The 22525-nt window shown below is 43.5% G+C and overlaps 1 protein-coding gene across 3 annotated transcripts in view; it reads right to left on the bottom strand.

The window, feature by feature from the left end:
* The window catches only part of golga7bb (golgin A7 family, member Bb), a 33956-nt gene extending 12623 nt beyond the window's left edge, over positions 1-21333 (bottom strand). For 2 of the 3 annotated variants that reach the window (XR_006361833.1, XR_006361832.1), the window contains exons 1-5: positions 21233-21333; positions 15345-15470; positions 14625-14777; positions 9444-9545; positions 7870-8091 (exon numbers count right to left, since the gene is read on the bottom strand). Coding sequence is in view for 1 of the 3 variants with exons in the window: in XM_044045582.1 (XP_043901517.1) it covers positions 8005-8091; positions 9444-9545; positions 14625-14777; positions 15345-15470; positions 21233-21244 (480 nt within the window). In the remaining 2 variants the exon portion in view is untranslated. Of the gene's footprint in view, positions 1-5969; positions 8092-9443; positions 9546-14624; positions 14778-15344; positions 15471-21232 lie in introns of those variants that run through there. The other variant, XM_044045582.1, reaches the window with a different exon arrangement.
* Between the last annotated feature and the right edge of the window lie 1192 nt (positions 21334-22525).

Genomic DNA, 22525 nt, shown 5'->3' with positions numbered 1-22525 from the left:
AAATGGAGCTTTGCACTCATATACTTGTCATTACGGTAACACTCAGGACTTCCAAAGAACAACCGTCCAATCACAGGCAAGATTCACCAGCGCGTCAGACGTTTGTGACGTCAGTAAACAGTTGAATGACTGACAGTTATCGAAAGTGACAAGTGTGGAGTTGGCCTGATTATCATATGTTAAAATGTTGGTGTGTAATAGTTCCCTTATTGTGCCTTGTGCCGGCTCTGGATGGAGGAAACACTGGGTCTATAACTCTTGTGTGTAAAATCACTGATTGTTTTTCTTCTATGGACTTCAGCGCAGAAGGTGAGCACATTATAAAGCAGATCACATTATCCTGCTGTGTGTGTGGCACACTCGGGGTACGGCGTATGCACCTGCACCTCCTACAACCACAAGTCAAAAAATCCTAAGGTATGAACATGCAAACTCTAAAATGAAGGGGTTTCGTTCCAGAGCTCTTCACTCGTCAGCCTTTATCCCTGTTTCACCCGAGTGCTCTGCAGCATCTCACCCTGGCTTCATGCAGCAGAAGAGCCATGGGGGGGCGGGGGCAGTGAGTGACAGAGCACAACTTATCTGCCAACAGACTGAAGCAGAAGAAACACAATCCCCTGTTTCACAATTAACCGAGGGGATCAAAAGTGACAATTTTAACAAGAAGCACACATTTCATGTGGTGTTTTTTAATGTAGCATCGTGGGCTGCACCTGGTGGACGTCCAGCAGCAAAACACAACACACGGGCTGTCAATCACACAGAGGTTAAATAAACTGAACGGATAATCGCGCCAAAGCCAACAGGCAGGGCAGCGCTATCGGGTGGAAAAGAAGAAGAAGAAAAAAAGATTTTAAGGACCATCTCCAAAACCAAGCCGAGCACAATAAATCAAGTGTGGTCAAACACAGAGAGAGAGACAAAAAATTCAGTTTCCTGTGGTTTTTCACGACAGATTTGTGGAAAAAAAAAACCAAATATTCAAAATCAGATTCAAATTAAATTAAAAGCCAAAAAGAGTGTGTGTGTGTGTGTGTGTGGGCTGTGTTTGTGTACAGAACGTCTGTGTTTTCAGGCGATCACTTTGTTACATCACGCCCGGCTTTGATGCTTTGATGCACGGCCATAAGTCAACGTGATTTTGAATTCCAACACATGTAAATAAATACATGTTTTCGGGCCGCGAGGTGAGAGCTGATGCCTCGTGAGACGCTGTGGTCTGATTACCAGAGTTAAGACCCGTTGTTTTCCATGTGTTAATTGAAGTAAATCAATTGTATATTTGTGTGAGAGAGACCCCACAAAGATCTCTGCACAAATTCTCATCCGACGTCACCACAGGCCTGACTTTTCATCCTGAGATGCATTATGTGCAAGCGCAGCACTGTAAACGACACTATAACGACTGCCCTGCACACGCCAGACACCGCTGCCAGGCAAAGCACAGCAGCTGCAGCGGGATACCGGCCGTCTGTCATTTCAAGGAATAAACATTTTAAGCAATTCATCCTAGAAAGTGACAGTTTCCCTCCCTCTTCTGCACCACGTCCTCGACTCCGGGACGAAGTCAAAATAAAGGTGAGACCACTTTTTTCCTGTTCAGAGAACAAGGAATGTGAGGTCAGGAAGGGTGTGGAGGAAGTCGAAAAGAGAGAGAGAGTGTCGTGCAAGCCAGAGAACATGGAATTTTAAAAACTGGAAACTCGGGAACAATCGGAGTAACAACCTGAAGCAGAGAGCGGAGGGAAAAAAGATGTCAAACGAAGAAAGGAGGCCTTTGTAGACGCAGAGAGAGCGGCTCACGAGTCAAGAGAGTGACCTTTCCTGGCAGGTGTTGAGATATATCTTCACTCCTCTGCTGTCTTTGGAAAATATCAGTCCGCTCTCGCCCTGTGTCCACGTCTGTGATCTCAATTAAGCTTTGATATCTGCTGGAGCATTATCACAAGGCCTTATGAAGAGGCTGTGATGGATCTACTGCCCCCACACACACACACAATATAGACTGTCATCGCTGTAAAAATGAATGAGCAATGAAACAAATCGGTCAGAAACGCAGAAGTGTACTTCCTTAAAACCCATGTTAAATCAGTCTTTGGCCACTAGGGGCCAGTGCAACAACCTATAAAGTCAACACTGATAGATGAAAACATGATTTGGCAAATCATTGCTTATTTAAACCTCTATCAGACAGTGAAAAACTGAAAACGCATACGTTTTAGCTCTGTTTTTATCTCCACTGAGTCCAAATAATGCATTTATTTGCCTCTTTGTAGTCAACAGTTTACATGAAAGAACATTTCTATTCAATTTCCTATAAATTCAGTCCGTTTGACAGCCATGTTGGTGGTCCCACCACGCCCAAACTCATACAGTAACGTTTGCAGAAGTGACTTTGCCCCCAAGTTCCATAAAATCCAGTTACAAAAGACATCAATCACGAGGAGAAAAAAAACAAACACTCATGATTCACATGTTAGACTCTCTCTCTCTGAATTCCACTGACTTCTGAAGACCTTCAACAGCTAGTTTGTGAGACAGCTGCGGCGGAGGCGACGGGGAGGGACTGATTATTTATGGACTATTTTATATTCGTCACACACCCAGCAAAACACTTTGATTACTGGAAGTTATACTGTTTACAGAAATTGATCTATTTGTACAGTCTGGTTCCAGTTTGGGGTGGTGCTTGATTAAAAAAAAAGGAGAACAGTTCTTCTAAACATATGTGGAACTTCTAATGTGGAACATGTGAACCAAGTACCTGCTGAAGAGGAATCCTAGTCATGAACTCTATACTCCTCCTTGAGGGCACGTGGGAGCTCAAAGAGCTACTGTACACATAATTACCGTATACTACATGACGCTCAGTAATTGCTTTTCTTTTCCCATGGTTCTAAAGTGTCTAAATAAAAAGCGCTTAAATGTGCTGTAATCAATCCTTCGATTGTCTCAATTTTTCAAATTCGATGTGTTTGGGAAGGAGAATCTCACCCAACTCTGTGGTTCACTGCTAATCTGATGAACATGTTTGCTGTATACTAACTTACAAGGCCATAAAACGTCAGTGCAGAGCGTGGCCAACACTTTCCTGACATTTATGAGACTTTTTTTTAACTGTCCAGTGTGTGACATTAAGGGAGGTTTATTGGCAGGAATTGAATACACCACCCATGAGTGTTTGTATTAGTTAGCATAATTGCTTTAAAGTAAAAAAATAAATAAATTGTTTGATTCCCGTAGCCTTAGAGCAGGGGTGTCAAACTGATTTTTGTTCATACAGCACAATTTGATCTCAAGTGGGCCGGACCAGTAAAAATAGCAAAAATAATAGCATAATAACCTATGAACAACAAGAACTCCTTTGTTTTTCTCCTTTGTTTTACATTTAATGAAAATTTTACAAAACATGAAATTTCTTGAGAAATATAAGGGCAATTTCAATAATATTATGCCTAAATGTACTATTTACACATCACACTGGATCTATAAAGGCACAAACATTTATCTGTTATCTTATCAGTGATCTGGAAGTGAAAAATATTGTATTTGACATTACGTTTAGATCGTAGTGTGAAATTTTAACAAATGCATCCTGTGGGCCGGATTGGACCCTCTGGCGGGCCGGTTCTGGCCCCCGGGCCATATGTTTGACACCCCTGCCTTAGAGCAAGGTCACTCAGGGTTTTTCTAAAACAGAATAAACATTTTAAAGCAGAGGCTTAAATGAAGCATAGCTCCTCTAACATGAACCCTAATAATGTATTTATGTTACAACACAGACCGTGATGAAATGTAATATTAAAACACAAATCGCCTAGGAGTTCACTTTCCAGGGAGAAAGGAGATTGTGGGGATCCTGCCTCCTGGTTGCATGACTTGGCCTCACTGCAGCATTTTCTTCTGTGGAGAAATGTATGTTCGCGAGAGAAGGTGAGCAAGTGAGCTGCAGAGCAAAGACACACAGCGGGGGACACGATGCTCTACAGCAAGTGCATGAGCTGAGCCCTGTCAGATATTATTAATAAAAGAGCAGGCCGCACTCACAAGAATTCTCTTCTCCCTTCTTCAACTTCCTCTCATACTTTATTCATCGCCTCTCATTGCTTAGAATAATAATCAGCTTCAATTAACAAAAACAAAAAATTCAATAACACGTGATGTAAACACAGAAATATCCCAACTCCTCTCGCTCTCTGAGATGTTTTGCTCATCAGGGATTTCACTCTGTTGTTTACGCACACATCATGCACGTTTCGTCTCCCGAGGAACTGACAACAACTCAAACTGGCACTAAGACATGATATTGCACGATGAACCACGTCTCACTCGTGACCGCATAAGATACATACAGTACTGAGGCTTATATGTTGACTCATAGGTGTCTAAACGCACTGTGAAATACAGTACAGGATAAATATATAGATGGCATTTGAGAGACTGTACATCATCACGAGGACCACGAGGACATGTTTTTGGTACAGGTTTCATCATGTTCTCTATGACGGGCGCTTCGGTTTAATCTAATATACATCTTTACAACATAACAACAGAATCCTCAATCTCTTGACTGTCTTCATTAATCAAAGACGAATCGTTCCTGAAAGATCAAGTTACATGACAACTCAGTTTATGGTACTTAATCAAGACAGGTTCATTTATTATTAACTAATTAATTCTTTTGAGGTTCTGTCTACACTCACATCACTGTACATACAGTTTGGCAAAAAAGTGTTTTTAAGACACTTCAAATAAGAATAAATGCAAGTGTGTGCACGCCAAGGTCTCTACTGTACACTGGCAAAGGCTACATGCTAATGAAAATGTTCATCAACTGAGTTAAAGCGCGTAAACTACAGCTGATGGGAATATAATGAGCTCTGCAGGTGTTTTGGACAAATTCCAACATTGACCAGATGATGGCACTAAAAATAGAAAGTTCTTTACAATTATTAATATAAGGGACAGTGAATGAGTGGAACCAAAAAGCACAAATGTTGACCCTGTTGGCGGCGCCTGAGGAGAAATTTCACCCATTATGTGAAAAGGTTGGCACAAAAATCAGGAGGGTTCATCCTCTGGGGATCATGGACGTCTGTACCAAAGATGAGACTGAAGGACAACTGGGAGTGGGCTAGAAAAATAGCTGATTTGAATTCTATACTAAAAGGTTATGCATGAATTATTAATATTCATTCTCAAAACAAAACCCTTTTTACTAGGCCTCTGTATATACTGTATGTTTAAACATAGCAATGGAAAAAAAAAAGGCTTAACAACTACACTTTATATACATCACCCCTCTGTTTACCTCCACTATTATAGATATTGGCATTGGTAACAATATGAAAAGCTACATCAGCAACACTTTGGACAAAATCAAACATCCCATTTCTTCAGCTCATGGCTGTGCAGGAACAAAGCTTCCACACAGTAGCTGCTCTGTGAGTTGACGGCCAAACACAATTTAACAAACATTAACCATGTTTGTAGGGAGTAGCACAAAGTCAGCAGTGACGCAGGTTAAACCCACGCTCCTTATACTTTACAAAGTCAGTGCAAATGAATACTAACAAGCTCTTCTACTGTACACGCCGTAAAAAGAGTCATCATTTGATCTGTATTTCTGTCTACATTGTCCAACCAGCGCCTTTATTTTTGTTTATTGGCAGTGGTGAGTCCATTTTAAACTGGTCAGTCCAGCAGCCCCAGGTCGGGTTTCCATTCCACTGGGATGAAACATGAAGGCATCGAAAAAGGCACAGGAGGCTGAACGCAAGCACAACTGAAATCAGCAGCAGTGAAAACTGTTTTCGTTTTTCAAAATCAAACTCAAAGACACTGGAATGTTCGACTACTTCCCAGCAGATAGTTTCACTTCTGCTCCTCGTTAATGAAGTGGCAAAATAAGTGGCGAACACAAGAAATCAAATCAAATCAAATTGAAGTATGATAAAAGTAAATGTAATGCGATGTAAAAACATGCAGACAGTGAGACGTGGTTAATGTTTTTTTCATGTAGTCGTGTCTTTAGTTAGACATCGTGTGGGTGTTCTGTCTTCTGCCATCAGCATATTTTACTTACATAAGAACAATCCCTTGTTTCACCAGGCTTCACACACACACACACACACACACATCAGTCAGACAGACAGGATGCAGTGTTTCCTAATAGGAGAGGCAGAGTTTTCTTCTCCTCAGGGCTGATGTATCTTTTGTGTACTGAAGACGCCGAATGAGGAAATTACCCACAGAGCAAATCAGCACTGTGCATAATTAGTGTCAGATGGATATGACTTTAATTAGGAAATAACACAAAGCGTGAATCATATCAGCTCTGCCTTTTAAACTCAAATCCCCTTTGGGGTGGATTTTGATAAAGACGTTCTGCACTTCCTCAGCCTGACTCTAGAGGGAGCTACAACTGTGTTTCACCAACAAAAACTATTTTATTGTTAATTGTCAAATGAGAAGGCAATAAAGAAATGTACACCTTTGAGGGACTATTGACCATTAATTTCTTGTGTTCTGTGTTCCCTCAGTTAAAAGTGTACATTTTTACCAATATAGCTTTTATTTTAAAGCTTTATTTCTACTTTCACTGGTAGAGAAAATACTTCTCTGCATTTAACCCATCCTATACCAGAACTCTTATAGAATTAGGCGGAGTGGGCAGCCACAGCACCCGGCTAACAGTGGGGGTTAGGTACCTTGCTCAAGGGTATACCCCAGCCATTTGACCTGGTGGGGACTCAAACCCTCCCGTTACAAGCCAATTCCCTTTCCACCTACCCACGGGCTGACGCATATCTTTAGTACTCAGGTGCTGTGCTGCTGGAAACACGACTTTTTCCTTCGGGATTAATTAATAAAGTCAGTATTTCCCAGCTGACACTGTAAATGTCTTCATACGCAAACATACACATGTCATTAAGTCTGAAGAAACAGACGTGCTCTGCCAAAGGAGACTAGCACAGACTAACAGGGCCTGGGTTTGCTTGCCTTCCCAATGAGCTGAGACCACAGGGAACAGAACAGCGTCTGGCCAGAATCACCGTGTTCCTCACAGCTTTCACACGCTTTTTCAGGGCTAAAGTTAAGAGTGGGTTTATGTTAAACTCAGGTTAAGGTTTATGCATTTATTTTGGGTAAGGGTAAGAGAATGCATTATGCCTATGAGTGTCTTCTTTAGCACAAGGATGTGTGTGTGTGACCTGCAGCTGTGATGTGGATCACTAGCGTCCACTCTTGTAAATGAGAGGGATAAATAATCCAAGGTGCTCTCTGTTCTGGTGCTCAGCTGTTTGATACCGAAGCCAAATGCATGTGAATGGAGCATCGGACCACAGCAGAGCCAATCTGCGGGCATTCAGAGCAGCTTGACCCGAACCACCTGACATGAATGCGCTCATTCAGCGAGACAGGAGAACACTGGGTCTCCCTCAGACCTCAGACTACGCTTCCCATGCAACGGGAGATAGAAACAGTGACAGTGACACCCCCTCTGAAAACAATCGAGCATTGACGTCCGGTCTAATCAAGGGCGAGCCCGCTGAATCGGCTCCGCCACGGAGACGGTGTGAGTCATGGAAACAGACGTGAAGGAATGAGAGAAAAGGTGAATGGAAAAATTGGAAGCGAAAACAAAAATAAAGATTATTTTGGTTTGGAAAGCAGTTGGAAAGTGAAATCGATTCCCTCACAGACATTCTGAATGTTGGCTTGTACGTGTGTCTGCAGTCTATGTGTGGGTTCTGTTGCACTTTGTGTTGATTCTGTTACATATCCAGTGTGTTTGTGTAAGCCAGCTCCTGTTTTCAAGGAAGACTGCTGCAGGGAGAGTGTGAATGCTGTCGATCACCTTCTTACATTTTTTTTTTTCCTCTCCACTTAGAATCTTGTGCTCTCATGTTTCAGCATGCGGATGTTGGTGAGTGTCCCGCTGCCCCTGTGGTGGTGGTGGTGGTGGTGGTGGTACCCGTACGCCTGGTGCTGCCCCTCCAGTCATCGGGCACTGCTGCCTGCTGACGACATGCTGCTGCTGGGACTGGAGCTGCCCGAGCCCCGGTCTTCATAAACACTGATCTCCAGCTGTGAATAAGGGTTAAGGGTCATTGTGTAGAATCCAAACAAGAGCCATGGATCCTCTGTCACATCCATTCACAGCTCAAAAGTGTAAAGTTGGAGCACAATCAGAGTCTGAAAGTTTCGGTACAGTTTGCATGTTAATGAGTTGTTGCACAACCTGCTGTTCCTGCTGTCAAACACTGCAATATTCAAGTAAAAGCTCATGACAAATCTAATTATATATCTCCGAGCGGAGCTCAAACAGAAGCTATAAATAAAATATAATAGCATCTCGTCACCTAAGCTCAGAGAATTGGTTCTGGACGTTCTCTGGAGTTTGCTATTCACATAATGAAGAACGCAGTGGGAGATTATCAGGGTGAGAAACGGCATGTTAATCTCAGGTTATAGGCGTCCGGTTATACAAGCCTGACCTGAGCTCAACCACAGTCACAGCGAGCTAAAGCATAGTCTGACTTTATTTATGGTTACAGCTCATGACGAAAAGTATCTTTACATCCAGAAGGAAGCAAATACTAGCTCCATGTGCACACACACACACACACACATGCAGGTAGACACAAGTCACACACTTTATGAGTTATCACCAGCACTAATGAGTATAATAAAATGACGGAGTCACCATTAAGGACACGCAGTCCTTCTTTATCAACTCTTGTTGAACTGTAACCGCTGATAACACTTTATTGCAGTTTATTTGCAGTGCATTGCGTTCAGTGTGCTGTCGTGAAGAGTAAATCCAGGTTCTTAACAGAAACACTTGAATTGATTTACTCAAATTTGTCCCGACAACAATCTAAACACTATGGAATATCAGACTAACAGATCATGCAAACAGCAACAGAAATACGAGTTGTCATGTTATGCTACTCTGTGTGGGAGACCATATTGTATAGGATTGTATTAAATAATACAAACTGGTCTTAGTCTCTTCCTGCTTCTGCCTTTTAACTAACTGAGCAACTGTATTCGTCTCAGTGTAATTGGCAAAGCGTCTGATCACTTAAAAAAACCCTGAATTTTCTTCATTCTACGTGCGGTAAGATAATAATAACTCACCACATCCTCCTGCCCTACATTCTCTTATCAGGACATTTGATGAAGCATGCATGCAGCTGGAGTTAAAGTGTCTTGATTGACAGTAACTCATGAAGAAGAGTCATTTCTTGGAGTGATTCAGATGTTTCTTGCTATTTCAGTCCTGTTCAACTGTTTACTTCCACTCATTGAGTCTAGCGTTACCAAGCTCTAAACTACTGCCACCTTGCATCAGTCTTATTTATTTATGCCTGACAGTTTGGTTCTCAATGGCTTTCTCTCTGCCAGAGCGGCAGCAGCAGTTGAGTAAAGGATACGACCCTCATTCCTCTCTCTATGGGGTCTGTGAGCAGCAGACCTCGAGGAGCGTAGATCTTCTCATTCTGCTCTTGGACGTAGCCTGATATCTTCCTCAGCACCTGGAAGAAAAGAGCAGAGGAGGAGTAGACAAAATCCAGGTTCGAGTAGACTCATTGGAGGCTGATGCAAGACTAAAACATGAGCAGAAGAGTAGAAAATAATCTGAACAGACATTCCAACGGGTAATCCATCACCTACAGAATATTATTTTAAGTGTCCACTGTGGTAGCTAAAGGGAGGTGAACCTGGGCAGGGCTGCAGCAATGGTAACCTCCCCATGTGCAGTCTTTGGGTGGAAAAAATGAAAAATGGAAGAAATTAGTTTGCGGCCCATCTGCACACAGTTAGCACAGAGCAAACGATACCAAGTCTCTCAAGTCACTGCACGTCTTTATTTTGCTTCAACATCATAATCCAAACTCAAAGTTAATTCCCTTATGCTCCGAGTACAGCAGTTATTTTTCATACACACTTCCAAGCCACTCGTGTCAGGCTAAGCTGCATGAATTGAATTACTGCAATTGACGAGCATGAGCTTCTCTTCTCTTTTTGAAGATTTTCATTTGGAAAACCTTCCATCCTAATTCCAAAGATGGCTCTCTCTCTCTCGCTCTCTCTCGCTCGCTCTCTCTCTCTGGCGAAATGTCATGCCTTGGTTAACTGTTGGGAAAAGATTGAAAAATGCGAGGCGACCAGTTTATTTAGATTGAACTGGCACAGTTTTTGCAAGCATTCATCGCCGCAGTGAAGCTGGGCACTGAACTCAGACCAGCCATGACTCGTCACACAAAGTCAAAGGAGCGTGTGTACATTCTTCCACACTGAACAGCAACACACACACACACAGAAGCACAGTGAGTCCCAAGTTGCTACTGATAACAACCAAATGACTGCTGACGGATGGCCAGTCATGCTAAATGGACAGCTCTTAGCAGACGTGGCATCGTTAGAGCAGCTTACTCTGCCTCCGCTACGCCATCATGCCTCTCCCACACACACTGCTTAACCACGTCAATCAGCCAAACCGAGCTCCACTGGGCCTCATGTGCACGGCCTGTCACCACTCATGACAAGATTAATCACACCACAAAACTTTTGACGGCAGTCAGCGTCAGGGAAAAGCAGGTGTGTCGTTCATTTAAAGACACGCAAGCCATTTCACAAGGGTTGACATCAAATCACTTACTAATGAATTATTTATTGTCATTTTAGATAATAATACAGTAAGACTCACTTAAAACAAGTTCATAATCTTCCACCTGACATCTGTCTACAGATTTTTATGGTTTATACAGTCTCCCTTAATGTGTGGGAGGGGAGTACCGAGTAATCCTGTAATTCACTGTCAGCGATAACAAGTTAATCTCTTCATATCCACATAACGCGCTGTGTAAATACAGGCCATTTATAACGTGTCAACAGAACCCCGAGTTGAGGTCCTGCTCTCAAGTAAAGCATGTTGCCGTGCAACAACTGGACACAGACAACAGAGATAGATCGAGTAATAATAATCCCATGACTAAAAAGTATACTTTTGTTGACCTGCGTGTGGATTGAAGAGACGAAATGAGGAGGAAAAAGAAAATGGGCCAAACAAAAAAAATTGGCATCAGCCATATGAAAAAGACATTAAAATATCATAAAACCACTTGATTAAAACTATTGTGATGGTTCATAAAATAATACTTTATACCCTGGAACAAAGTAATTACAGACAGATGGGCAGACAAGCTGTTCGTCTTACCGCTCAACCAAGAGTTTGATTATGAATAATCATTGGCTGACCGCTCGTGTTATGTCCCACGTCAGGCCTCATTTTCACCACGTTGCCTCGTAATCGATACACTCGATCGAGGACGTGCAAAAGTTAAAACAACACAAACGCGATTCAAGCGGCGACAAACCACAACGGGACCTCGCGAAGTGATTTATCGAGCGTGACAGATTCTCGTCCTCTTCTGCGAGTTAAGCAAAGGTCACGGCAGCGCTCTCAGCCCTGAGAGATTAAAACGATGGAGACTGGGCAACACACCGTGTTGTTCTCCTCCGAGATGTCAAAGGCCTGTAACAGCTGCAGGCACAGCTGCAAATATAAGTGACCTCTAAAACAGCAAAGATTAAACGACACAGGAGAGGAGTAAGTTGTGATTACGAGCAACAATATATGAGAAAACAAGACGTGAAATACTGCAAGGCCGGAGAGGAAAACATCAATCGGCAGTTGTTTTTGCTTCATTTGGCTGCTTTCGTTTCGTCGGATCTACAGCTCTGTTGGGACTTTGCCTTCACATCCATCTGCGGTGATAATTGGAGGACAGATGTGAACACGATCGAGACAAATTGAGGACACACATGATATCCAATGACTTAGGCCACATTTAGATTTGGGCTTTGCTGCAGATTATTTTTTATTTTTTTGGCAGTGAGAAGACAAATGCATCCCGAGCCACACTGATGAAACGCTGACTCAGCTGAATTTTTCTGGGTCGCAACGGATTCATAATGAGCTGGAATTTGTTATTCTGTGCACATACACCAATTTGTGATAGTGAATTTGACCTCTGCATTTAATCCATCCTTTTTTTTTACACACACACACAAGCCGGGTGCAGGAGGAGTGGGCAGAACATCTCTGTGCCCAACGAACAATGGAGATTGCCCTTGACCCGTCTTGGGATTTAAACCAGCAGCTCTCTGGTTAGAAGCCAAATTCCTCTCCTCTTGGTCATGTGTTGCACAACTGAGAAAACTGGACATGTTTGCTTCTAAATATCAACATTAACTACTACAATTTGTTTTTTCTGGGCCACACGGTTGGTGACGTGATCTTGTCTTTGCAGCACGAAGACCATTTGCATGTTCTCCCGGTGTGTGCGTGGGTTTTCTCCGGGTTCTCCGGTGTCCTCCCACAGTCCAAAAACATGCAACATGGGGATTAGGTGAATTGGACACTCTAAATGGACGTGTGAGAGGTGTGAGGATGAATGGTTGGTTTGTCTCTGTGATGGACTGAGGACTGTCCAGGATGGACAGGCAAAGCGCACCCCTGCGACCCTCATGTAGAGGATAAAGCAGTATGGAGGATGGATGGAATTAGTTTTTCCCCACTATTTCATTACTGTGTTATTTGCAGCGCATGGACACATCTGCACTTTCACACACACAAACAACTCGACATGTCTGTCAAAGTCAAAGTGGCAGAAAATGACAGTGACAATACACACACAAATTTTCATACAATACAAACTGTGTCTTTTGTTAAAACCCCATAAAGGAGGAATCAAATGTCACAGAGAAGAAGCAGAGATGCTCAAAGCGGAGCCATGACTAATGAGTTTATAGTAGTGCAAGGAGAAGCCAATCTTTTTATGGCTGGCAAGCTCTTGAGGCAGCAGCTCAATCCTCCACAGTGAAACAACATGATAGTAAAGTTTCCAAGCTGTGCCTCTGTTGTAGCCGCGTGTGTGTGTGTGTGTGTGTGTGTGACGGTCCTCCCGGGAAAACCTTTGTGAGTGCACGTATCACCTCAAAGCAAAGGTGTCACAGTCTGTTTGCCACGAGTGTGTACTCTTCTGCCGGGATGAATGTTGTCTATGTCACCGAGTGCAACATAAAAGTGTGCGTGTTCACATGTGTCTGTGTGAGTCCAGTGTGTGTCGGCCACATTCTTGTGAATAATGGAAAAGGTGAAATAGGAGGAAAAAGGGCAGAAGCGGCGAGTGACGGAAGCTTTTATGAAAATGCACATGCGCACGCGACTCTGTTCTGACACGCTGGGAGCAATCAGTGTCCTTTTATAAGGTGAGATGTAAGCAACAAGGACTGCTCGGTGTTCCAGTGGATCTACACAAAGATCCGCACCCACTGGTGTGTGGCCTCTTTATCAGCACAACTTGGGTGGGTGTATTTGATCATCGTCAGTCATAATGCCGTTCGGCCGAGATCAACTCGCACGAGTAAATAAACAACGCTCCCGCATGGCTGACAGCACTTTAGCAAGTCAATGGGGCGACAAGCAGCTGACGGGGAGATGAAAGCCTCCTCGGACCAGGTCATGTCTGGCATGGCTTGATCACAGCTCTTTCTGCTTCTTGGTCAGAGACTTTGTTTACTAAACGCAACAAGACCGGGGAGATGTATGTTGTGTGTGTGACAAAGATCAGCGTAGAGAGGCATGCTGGGACTTCACTCTGCGGCAGCTTCGTCTAAAACACAAGCAGGCACGCACAAAATCACAAGGGGGTCAATCAAACCCACTGTGTGTGTGATCGTGTTACGTATGCCAGTGTTGGTGCTCCATCTCAAGTGCAAGTGACAAGCAGCAACACGGCCGCGCAGCAGTTTAATCAACTGCCCTTTCTCAAGATGAACATCTCGGCTGTGCTGAAGGTAAATGTCATGTCACAGCTGGCTTGCCATGCCTTGCCCACAGGCACACAGGTGTGGGATTTGGTGTCTGTTTCAAAATGCAGTGGACGGGCAGCTGAAAGGAACATTGTGCAAGAGGGAGTCAGATCATATCTCCCGAGTTTTTTTTTTGTCTCTGCTGCCCCATGCGAGTGGGTGCAAATAACACGCTCTAACCTCGAAGACCCAGAGTGCATTAGAACACACAGTTAAAATGTGTCTGTGAGAGAGCTGGCCCCCATAAAATATGCCAGTAAATAAGTCCTGTGAGTGGGCAGGGGAGTTTATAATAACCAGCTGTTAATGAATAATGTCAGAGCAAAAAAAAAGCGCTTCTGCAAAGTCTTTGATAAAATATTCAAGTGTACACAAAGAGACTCCAGATCAGGGCAATAACCTGCAGCCTGCAGGCGCCTCCATGTGAAGAGTGTGCATGTTCTCCCAGGGTGCAGGTGTGGGATTCTTCAGAGTGCTCCGGTTTCCTCCCACAGACCAAAGACACGGAGGAGACTTTAATAGAGCAGTGCTGGTGAATTAACTGTGGGTGTGAACGGTTATCTGTGTGCAACAGATTAATGATCTGTCCAGACTCTGCCTCCTGCCCAGTCTATGCTAGCTTAGGCTACATCTGAAGGTAGATATTCTTTTTCACAGCATAACACAAAAGTGCTGCATCTTTGTACAGAGAGAAGATCATTTCACATACTCAAAGTTCCAAACAGGACTGTTACCTTCTCGTAGCGTGTCTCCATGCAGAGGAAGACGATGTAAGCCGTTGCACAGGCCAGACATCCCTCCAGGTACGACTGACCTCCAATTTTCTCGGCCTCGGCATAACAAGAGTTCAGGGTCTTCACCGTCTCCTCGAGCAAGGTTCGCTCAATCTACTTGCAAAGACAAACGGACAGTGGAGATATGACGGCGTGCACACAGCAAACACACTGTGATAAAGTTAGTGTCCTTTGTGTGAATGTTGGAGCAAGTTGTCCCTCTATAAGAAAACAGACCCGATGAATTCTGCTCCAAACTTTGTCTCTCTGCTTAAAATACTGAGAGCGAAACATTCACAGATGCTAATGCAGCAATATAAGAAGAGTAAATGTGAATCTAGAATAAAGAACTTCTCTTTCTTTAGTACTTTATTCTATTTTTGCTGGCAGAGTTAAAACTAAAACCCTGTCAGCTTCAAAGTTTGATCCCTGGCTGCGCTGGTCAACATGCCGACGTGTCCTTGGGCAAGACACTATTCACACACACAGTGTGAACATGGGCACGAAAGACGTGTGACAGCAAACGCAAGCAAACGTGTAAAAATAAATACAGACCATTTACCATCGAGTGTTCACTGAGTAATCAATCTTTGGAGTGTGCGGAAATGTGTGTGGCTGTTTCTTTTTGAGGCGAGTCGGGATTCCATAATTGATATAATTGCATATTTCTTTTATGCTCACCCTGTTGTCGAGCTCCGAGGGGAACTTGGTCTGGAAGCGGCAGACGGTCCCTTCGCAGTAATCCCTCTGAATAAACACCTTTGTTACCAGCGTTGCACTGTGCCTCAGCTCCTGGAGGTTGTGGAACTGAGAACGAGAGAGGAAACAAAGAAACCTTGAAAGTGATGTCAGGTTGTTTGTTTTTTTGCTCTTCTGTGGTTCAGTCCGACCAGGGTCAAACTAATGATACAGTCACACTTGATCAATGAGCCCACAGCTCTGTCCTGCACAGGTTGGTAGGTTTTGAGCTGTTTCCAGTGTTATTAACACATGTTGGTGCCGAGTGGTGTGTTTTCAACCCAAACATGCATTTCCTCTAGAAAGCATACAACATACAACCAATGTTTCTCCCCCTTACTGATCTAAATGACTCCCCTCAGGAGGACGGTAATTAGAGGTAAAGTAGGAGTCTGTGGAGGGAGGGAGAGGGGGATGAAGAAAAAGAGCTGAAACAGTGCAAAGGAATGAGGTTGTACTGATTTCTAAAATAATTATACAAAAACTCTCCATCTCTCACACTTTCACACAGTTTTGCACGTGTCGCATTTTTAAAAAAGCCACATTTACTAATTATAAGGATGTGGATATCGCGGCCACCGTTTCTGTCGCGTTGTTATTATTCAAAGCATGCAGTGTCTCTGAGGTTACCTGTGTGCGTGTGTGTGTGTGTGTGAGCCCAAGAGAGTTAAACCCACATAAGCAAACGCAGCACAGTGCCAGTCCTTCATGTCTATATAGGGTATATCACTTACAACCAAGAATAGCATCCAAGCTGCTATTTTCATCTGCTTGCAGCCAAAATGGCATCACAGCCGCGAGATCGTGCTGCCTGCCAGAGCTTATAATATCCTCCAATCCTCCTTGTTGCTTTCCCTGTCGTTGTCACCGACCCCCTCCCTGTGCTGTCTCCAGGCCATAACAACAAACAAGCCACTCTATTAAAAGAGGCAACTATCAGCACAAGGCTGAGCATCATTTATTCACGTTGGAATCAACCGCCCGCAAGTATTGGCTTCATTAGGATTGCAGAAGTGTGTGTGTGTGTGTGTGTGTGTGTGTGTGTGTGTGTGCACGATGTTTGCTTGACTGGACTTTAGTTGTTTCATTTCACGCAGACTGTAGCCGTAAAAACTTCTCATGAGAGAGTTCAGTCTTGCTGCCAAGGGAAAAACAAGAAGCAGGACGGCGAGGGAAGGAGATGAGAACAATAGCAAGAGAAGCATAGAGAAATATGTAAGTGGAAAGAAGACAATGAGACACAGAGTATGGGAAGATGAAAGAAAAGCACACGGGAGGGAGAAGGAAGAAATTAAATAAATGACATGATGGAAAACAGGACCGAAAGAAAGAGATGGAGGAGAGCAGTTGACAGTGGTCCTGGGAGGAGTTTCTAAATCATCAGAGTGAACTTTATGCAACAGCAAATGTGTTTGGTAAACATAATCAGATTATTTACTTCTCTAACAACAAAAATATGATCAGAATGTACATATTCAGCAAGTTGCAGAAGCTTCGATACCGTCACTGTTGACAAAAATGTCCGCGATTTCTTTTCCACTGCTATTTAAAACGTAATCAGCAGGCATTGAGCTGCCAGTATGACTGTATGTGAACGTCATTTGGAGGAAGCAGGTTAATTCGGGACAGTGCGGGTGTCCTGCTGTGCTCTGACCTGCTGTTGACCTAATCATCTCTGCTGCGTGCGACGTGTTGCCTGCAGCTGAGCAAAGCAGGCGGGAGTCGTCACGTCTCTCTGGGGTCACCCGTGAATCATGGAGTCCATTTATTTTATATCTCTCCCACCACTTCACTGGCCGTAATGAACTTGGAAACGTGCGTTCCAGACATTAAAACTGTTTGGTCTACTGGGGACGTCATGGTTAAAAAGGTCAGCAACACTTTAACGTCCAGCGTCCAAAAGTGACGCACTGCAACACTCTGTTCCCAACTCACGAGGCCAGATGAGAACATGTGTCACAGTCTGTTTGAGGCTGGACAATATCTCGCCTGTCACACGTCACATTACAACATGAATTAAACATTTCTGAAAACTGTAGCTGCCTCTCAAAGGTGAGAGCGTCAGTCTGCTCGTGGTTGTGTGTGCACGCACGTGATTTGGTTCCAGAAGTTGATCAAAATTGCACATAAACGGTAGAAAATCAGGGTTTTTTATCAACATTGTGTCACGGTGTGATCTCGAACCATTGTTCTGCACTGACAAGTACAGATCTGCACAGTTGTTATCTTTTGTCTCAGGCAGTCAAATGTAAAGTAATGCAATCACAAGTACAAACAAACTCGTACACACACACGATGCACACACTGGATTAAACCAATTGTGTTCAACAAACAAATATCGGCCGTCGTTGAGTCAAGCTTTTTTCAACAAGGTGAGGGTCTGTCTCCCTCACAAGGTCTTAGGTTGCCTTTTAACAGGAAAGGAAAGAAGAGCGACCACATCACACCCGTGTTGCACTCTCTCCACTGACTTCCTATTCATTTTAAGGATTGATTTTAACATTTTACAGTTGTTTTTTTAAGCTCTTAACGGTTTGGCACCATCTTACCTGCCAGAACTCCACCCGAGCTCTGAGGTCTAATAACAAGCTGCTTTTAGACGCGCCAAACTCTTACCATTTTTCTATTCTATTATGTCACTATTTTACTGTTTTACTTTTATTGATTTTATGTTTTATACCTTTTCTGTTGCCACGCCTTTAAATCTGTGAAGCACTTTGGTCGACCATGGTTGTTTTTAAATGTGCTCTAGAAGTAAAGTTGACTTGACTTGTCATAAACTGCTAGTTATAGTCGAAAAACTGATCATAACGATAATCACGGCCTCTCTCTGTGCAACGTTTACAAGTTACTTTCAACTGCCCGAGTCCTTTAGAGAGTTCTGCTTCGACAGAGGAAAAGGTTTCATGAAATACTTCTTCAGTCGCCGACAGAGTGGTCTCGTCCGTGCATTTAAGACTCAAAGATTTAATGTCTGCTGTTTGGCAGAGTGCTGCTGTTTACTCTGCTGCGTGGGAGATCAGGGTTCAAATGCAGTCTATTCCTGTGTCTAAATATAGTGCACAAAGCAGACGCCAATATTAAAGTGTCACACTGATAACACAGAACTCCATTAAGAAGCCTCTGCTTTGTGATGCACTGCACCGTTTGACTGCGCCGTCCACCCACACAATCACGTCCCTCCACACGTCCGTTACTTTTAGTGAACAGTTAGTGAAGCTTGTGTGCACAGCACATGAAAATAAAGATGTATAATATAAGCTGTGTTACCACGTAAGAGACTTAGAATAAAGAAGAGACTAAAAATATATATAAACAAGTGAAACAAACAGCTACAGCATGAACACAAACCTCAAACTCAAGTAATTCCTATTCTGTGGGTCGACATCCAGTATATTTGTGGATTCAACAAACACTTAATTAAAAAGTCATCTCATGGAGGAGGTTCTTGCGCCAATTTCACTCAAGTGTAAACATATGCATTTCATATATTGATTGGAAATAGCCACTGAAATGCATCAATACCCATATGATATTGTTCAAATGAAATAGACTGCAAATGTCATGTTTTCCTTTGTCGTGTCCTCCTGTTTTGACCCTTTGACACACACACAGATTCAAACATGTACGGCAGTAAATGACGTTTAGTTCTCGTCTCATGGCTCCATCACCATTTTTCTACCTGTCAAGTCCTCGTTTCATCTTGTCAGAAGCGATCTGGTTTCCTGCCCACCGGGAGCAGAGTTTTCATATTCACTGCCAAGATGATCTCAGCTGAGGTCTATAAATCACTGGAGTTTAGACTGTGTTGACAAAACGGTCGACTTTCCATGACATCCAGGGAGGAAGATCGGCAACTGGTGATCTGGAAGAGGAGACCTCTTTTGGAGAAAGGTGGAACGCTGATTCAGTAGAGACATGGACACGTGCCCAGGTGATGATCTCTGTACTTCGACACATTATTCCCTAACAGTGTAGGACATGAGCCAGGAGAGGAGGACACGAAAGAAACGGACTTAATGGAGCCAAACATTATCCATGCGGCACAGCTGCACTATGAGCCACTAAACTTGCTGACTTGGCAAACCATAAATGAATAAGTTCTGATATAAAATGAGTTGAAGGACAGAGACACCCAGAGAGAGAGAGATAGAGGGAGGCTGCAGTAGCCTCTTCACATTAAATATGCCATGGATAAATGATGGACCTTGGACATGCAATTTGTCCTTGCTTGTGCGCCTGTGTATGGTATGTTTGTGTGTGTGTGTGAGTGTGAGTGGAACTAATAGGGCTTGGACACAGATCCTGGCAGACCACCAGAGGAAATCACGGCCGCTCGGCCAAGTAATGCTGGCTCAGAATACGAACGACCGCGAATCCTGCTCGGCAACATCCACTGCACCTTTACCTGCAGCACAATCACACATGAAGCCCCTCACACGCACAACTATGAAACCCACGGGCAGTACAGACGCACACAAAATCCCATATTGGATGCACGAGCTGCCCCCAAACTCGCACCAAGGCAACAGCTGTCTCCCTCTGCTGACGTCATCATTATTACAAGCACAGCAGCTACAGTATGTCTTCAGCATGATGGTCACAGCACCAAGGACACTAAGAAGGAGAGTGGACGACGTTGCACTGAGCGTTACTGAGGCTAAAAATACATCAGCACACACTGTTGATGCTGTTGATAGTGTGCATGGCAGGATATGAAAATTATCCCCTGAAATATAACTGGGTGGAGCCTTTGTTTTTTTTATATATATACTGTATATACTTTATTCATTTTTTCTCTGCATTTAACCCATCCTCTACTTGGGACCTCCACTGAGCAGCGCCCAGGGAGCAATGGGGGTTGGGTACCTTGATCGGGGGTACCCCAGCCCTTTGACCTGGTGGGGACTCAAACTGACAACCCCTGGTTACAAGCCAAGTTCCCTTCCTACTTAACCCACATTCCAAAAAACATGACTTTATGCAAAACATAAACAACTGCAGAATGCAATTGTTATTGTTATACGCTCATTTGATTTGCACTGTATAGCTTTCAGACAATGTAGTAGCTGAACTAATGCGAATGTTACAAAAAACATACGTTACCATAAAGTGTTACAAAATGTTGTAATTAATGTTTTATTGTATTTATTCATATTTACCTTTAACGCCAACACGTTTTGTTACGTCTTTTAAGTTTTTTCCTTCTTCTTTTTTAAAACTTTCTTTTTCCATTTATAATTTTAATATTTAAATCAGAAATGCGGAGTGACGCAAACCTAACAAGTCTCTCAGGTAAAATGGAGAAAAGACGTCTTATTGGCAGAATAAAGAACGTAAAGTAAAGACAGACTGTCCCTGTCCATGGTGCTGACTGCTGCTCTATCATCATCATCATCATCATCATCATCATCTCTCACTCTCCTCTGCTCAATCTGAGGTTATATTTATTACCTGGCAACAGATCAAGATAACTCCTCTATAAATATATAGTTATGGTAAAACTGCTGCTGTGAGGATAATCTAATCTAATCGAGTCAAAGAGCCAATCAGGGATGAAAGTAAGTGAAACTGAGCAACACTCATGTAGAAATAAATAAATAAATGTTGAACTACTGTCCGCAGCTCCAGGTGGTTGATTTGGCTGAAAATGATAATGAAACCACGAACCACGACACGTCGGGGCGGTCGATCGGAAGCACGACTAAACAACACGTTCATTCCTTAAGCCGCATCTTTCTCAGCCTGCACTTCTTTAAGAAAAATAAATAAATAAATAACAATAACATGAAGGTAATGAGAGATGATTTCCGGGGTTTAGTCTTCCTTACCTCTGTCGCCATGTTGCAATGAGACGCTACAGGGTTTTTGTCCCGGGCTGAAAAAACGACTGCAGCCGCTTCTCTGCTCAACAACCTGACTCTGCTGAGCCTCCGTGTGTGTGTGTGTGTGTGTGTGTGTTTGTGGCACCGCCGAGAGAGTGGACACACGAGCGCGCGTGGATGCGCGTGTCACCGCGAGATAAGAGGTGGGGGGTGGGTATGGAGGGGAGGGGGTATGCTAATTATATGTATATATCTATATTAATGCATGAACTGGGAATAATTTGCTCTTTTTCGAGGTCACATTTTCAAAACGCTCTATTGGATCATTCACACTGTCGTACAAAAATAGGAGAAAATAATAATAATAATAATAATAATAATAACAACACAGCACAAAGTGGCAATATTCATGCATACATTTCATTCAAAACAATACATAAAAGCCACTGCCGTGACGTCCTTTAGGCTCCGGTACGTGCAGAACTCTGGTGCCAGAGTTCTCGTTCCGACCCACCAAGCTCTGGCAGCACATCACACCCACACACACACACACACACACACACTCTCAGCTGCACTGGCTTCCTGTCAAGTTCTGCATCATATACAAACTAACTCCTCCTCACTTATAAATCCCTACATACTCTGGCCACACAGTCAACGTAGTGACCTCCTCCACCCCTGACACTTCAGCACCTATGATCCACAGATTCACGTCTGCTCTCCATCTCCTCTAACGACCTGAGAAGCTCCGGTGACAGGACATTCAGTTTGGCAGCGCCCACCTTCTGGAACCTTCTCCCAGTAGAAATCCATAATTCCCTGTCCCTTGTTTGTTCTGCCCTTTGTTTCGCTTTTTCCATTCACAGCCTTGAATACCTTGAAAGGTGCTACTATTACTAGCTACATTTTAGGGCACTTTCACACCAGAGCTCTTTGGTCCACTTTAAACGGACCAGAGTTAGTTTCCATGGATAGTTTGCTTCGTTTGGACAGGTGTGAAAGCTCGCCCCAAACTCTGGTGCGGACCAAAGAAGGGATCTCTGGTCCACCTGAAAACGTGGGTCTCGACTCGCTTGCAAGTGAACCCTGGTGCGGTTTACTGGTTTACTTAGAGCAGGAAATGCAATATTCCTGGTCAGTGCTGCGTGACATTGTCCAGGCGGTTTGTTCTGTTGTGTGAAAGTGAACCAAACCAAATGCAAATAAAATCACTAAAATCAACCTGCTAGAGATAGACTCCTGCAGCTAAACACACACTAGAGTCTGGTCAGTGAGTGAAGGGCAGCTGAGCGTGGTGAG

The sequence above is a fragment of the Solea senegalensis genome, linkage group LG15, assembly GCF_019176455.1.
Source record: "Solea senegalensis isolate Sse05_10M linkage group LG15, IFAPA_SoseM_1, whole genome shotgun sequence".
NCBI lineage: Eukaryota > Metazoa > Chordata > Actinopteri > Pleuronectiformes > Soleidae > Solea > Solea senegalensis.
Note: the sequence above shows the minus strand (reverse complement) of the source record. Positions and strands in the feature narration are given on the sequence as shown.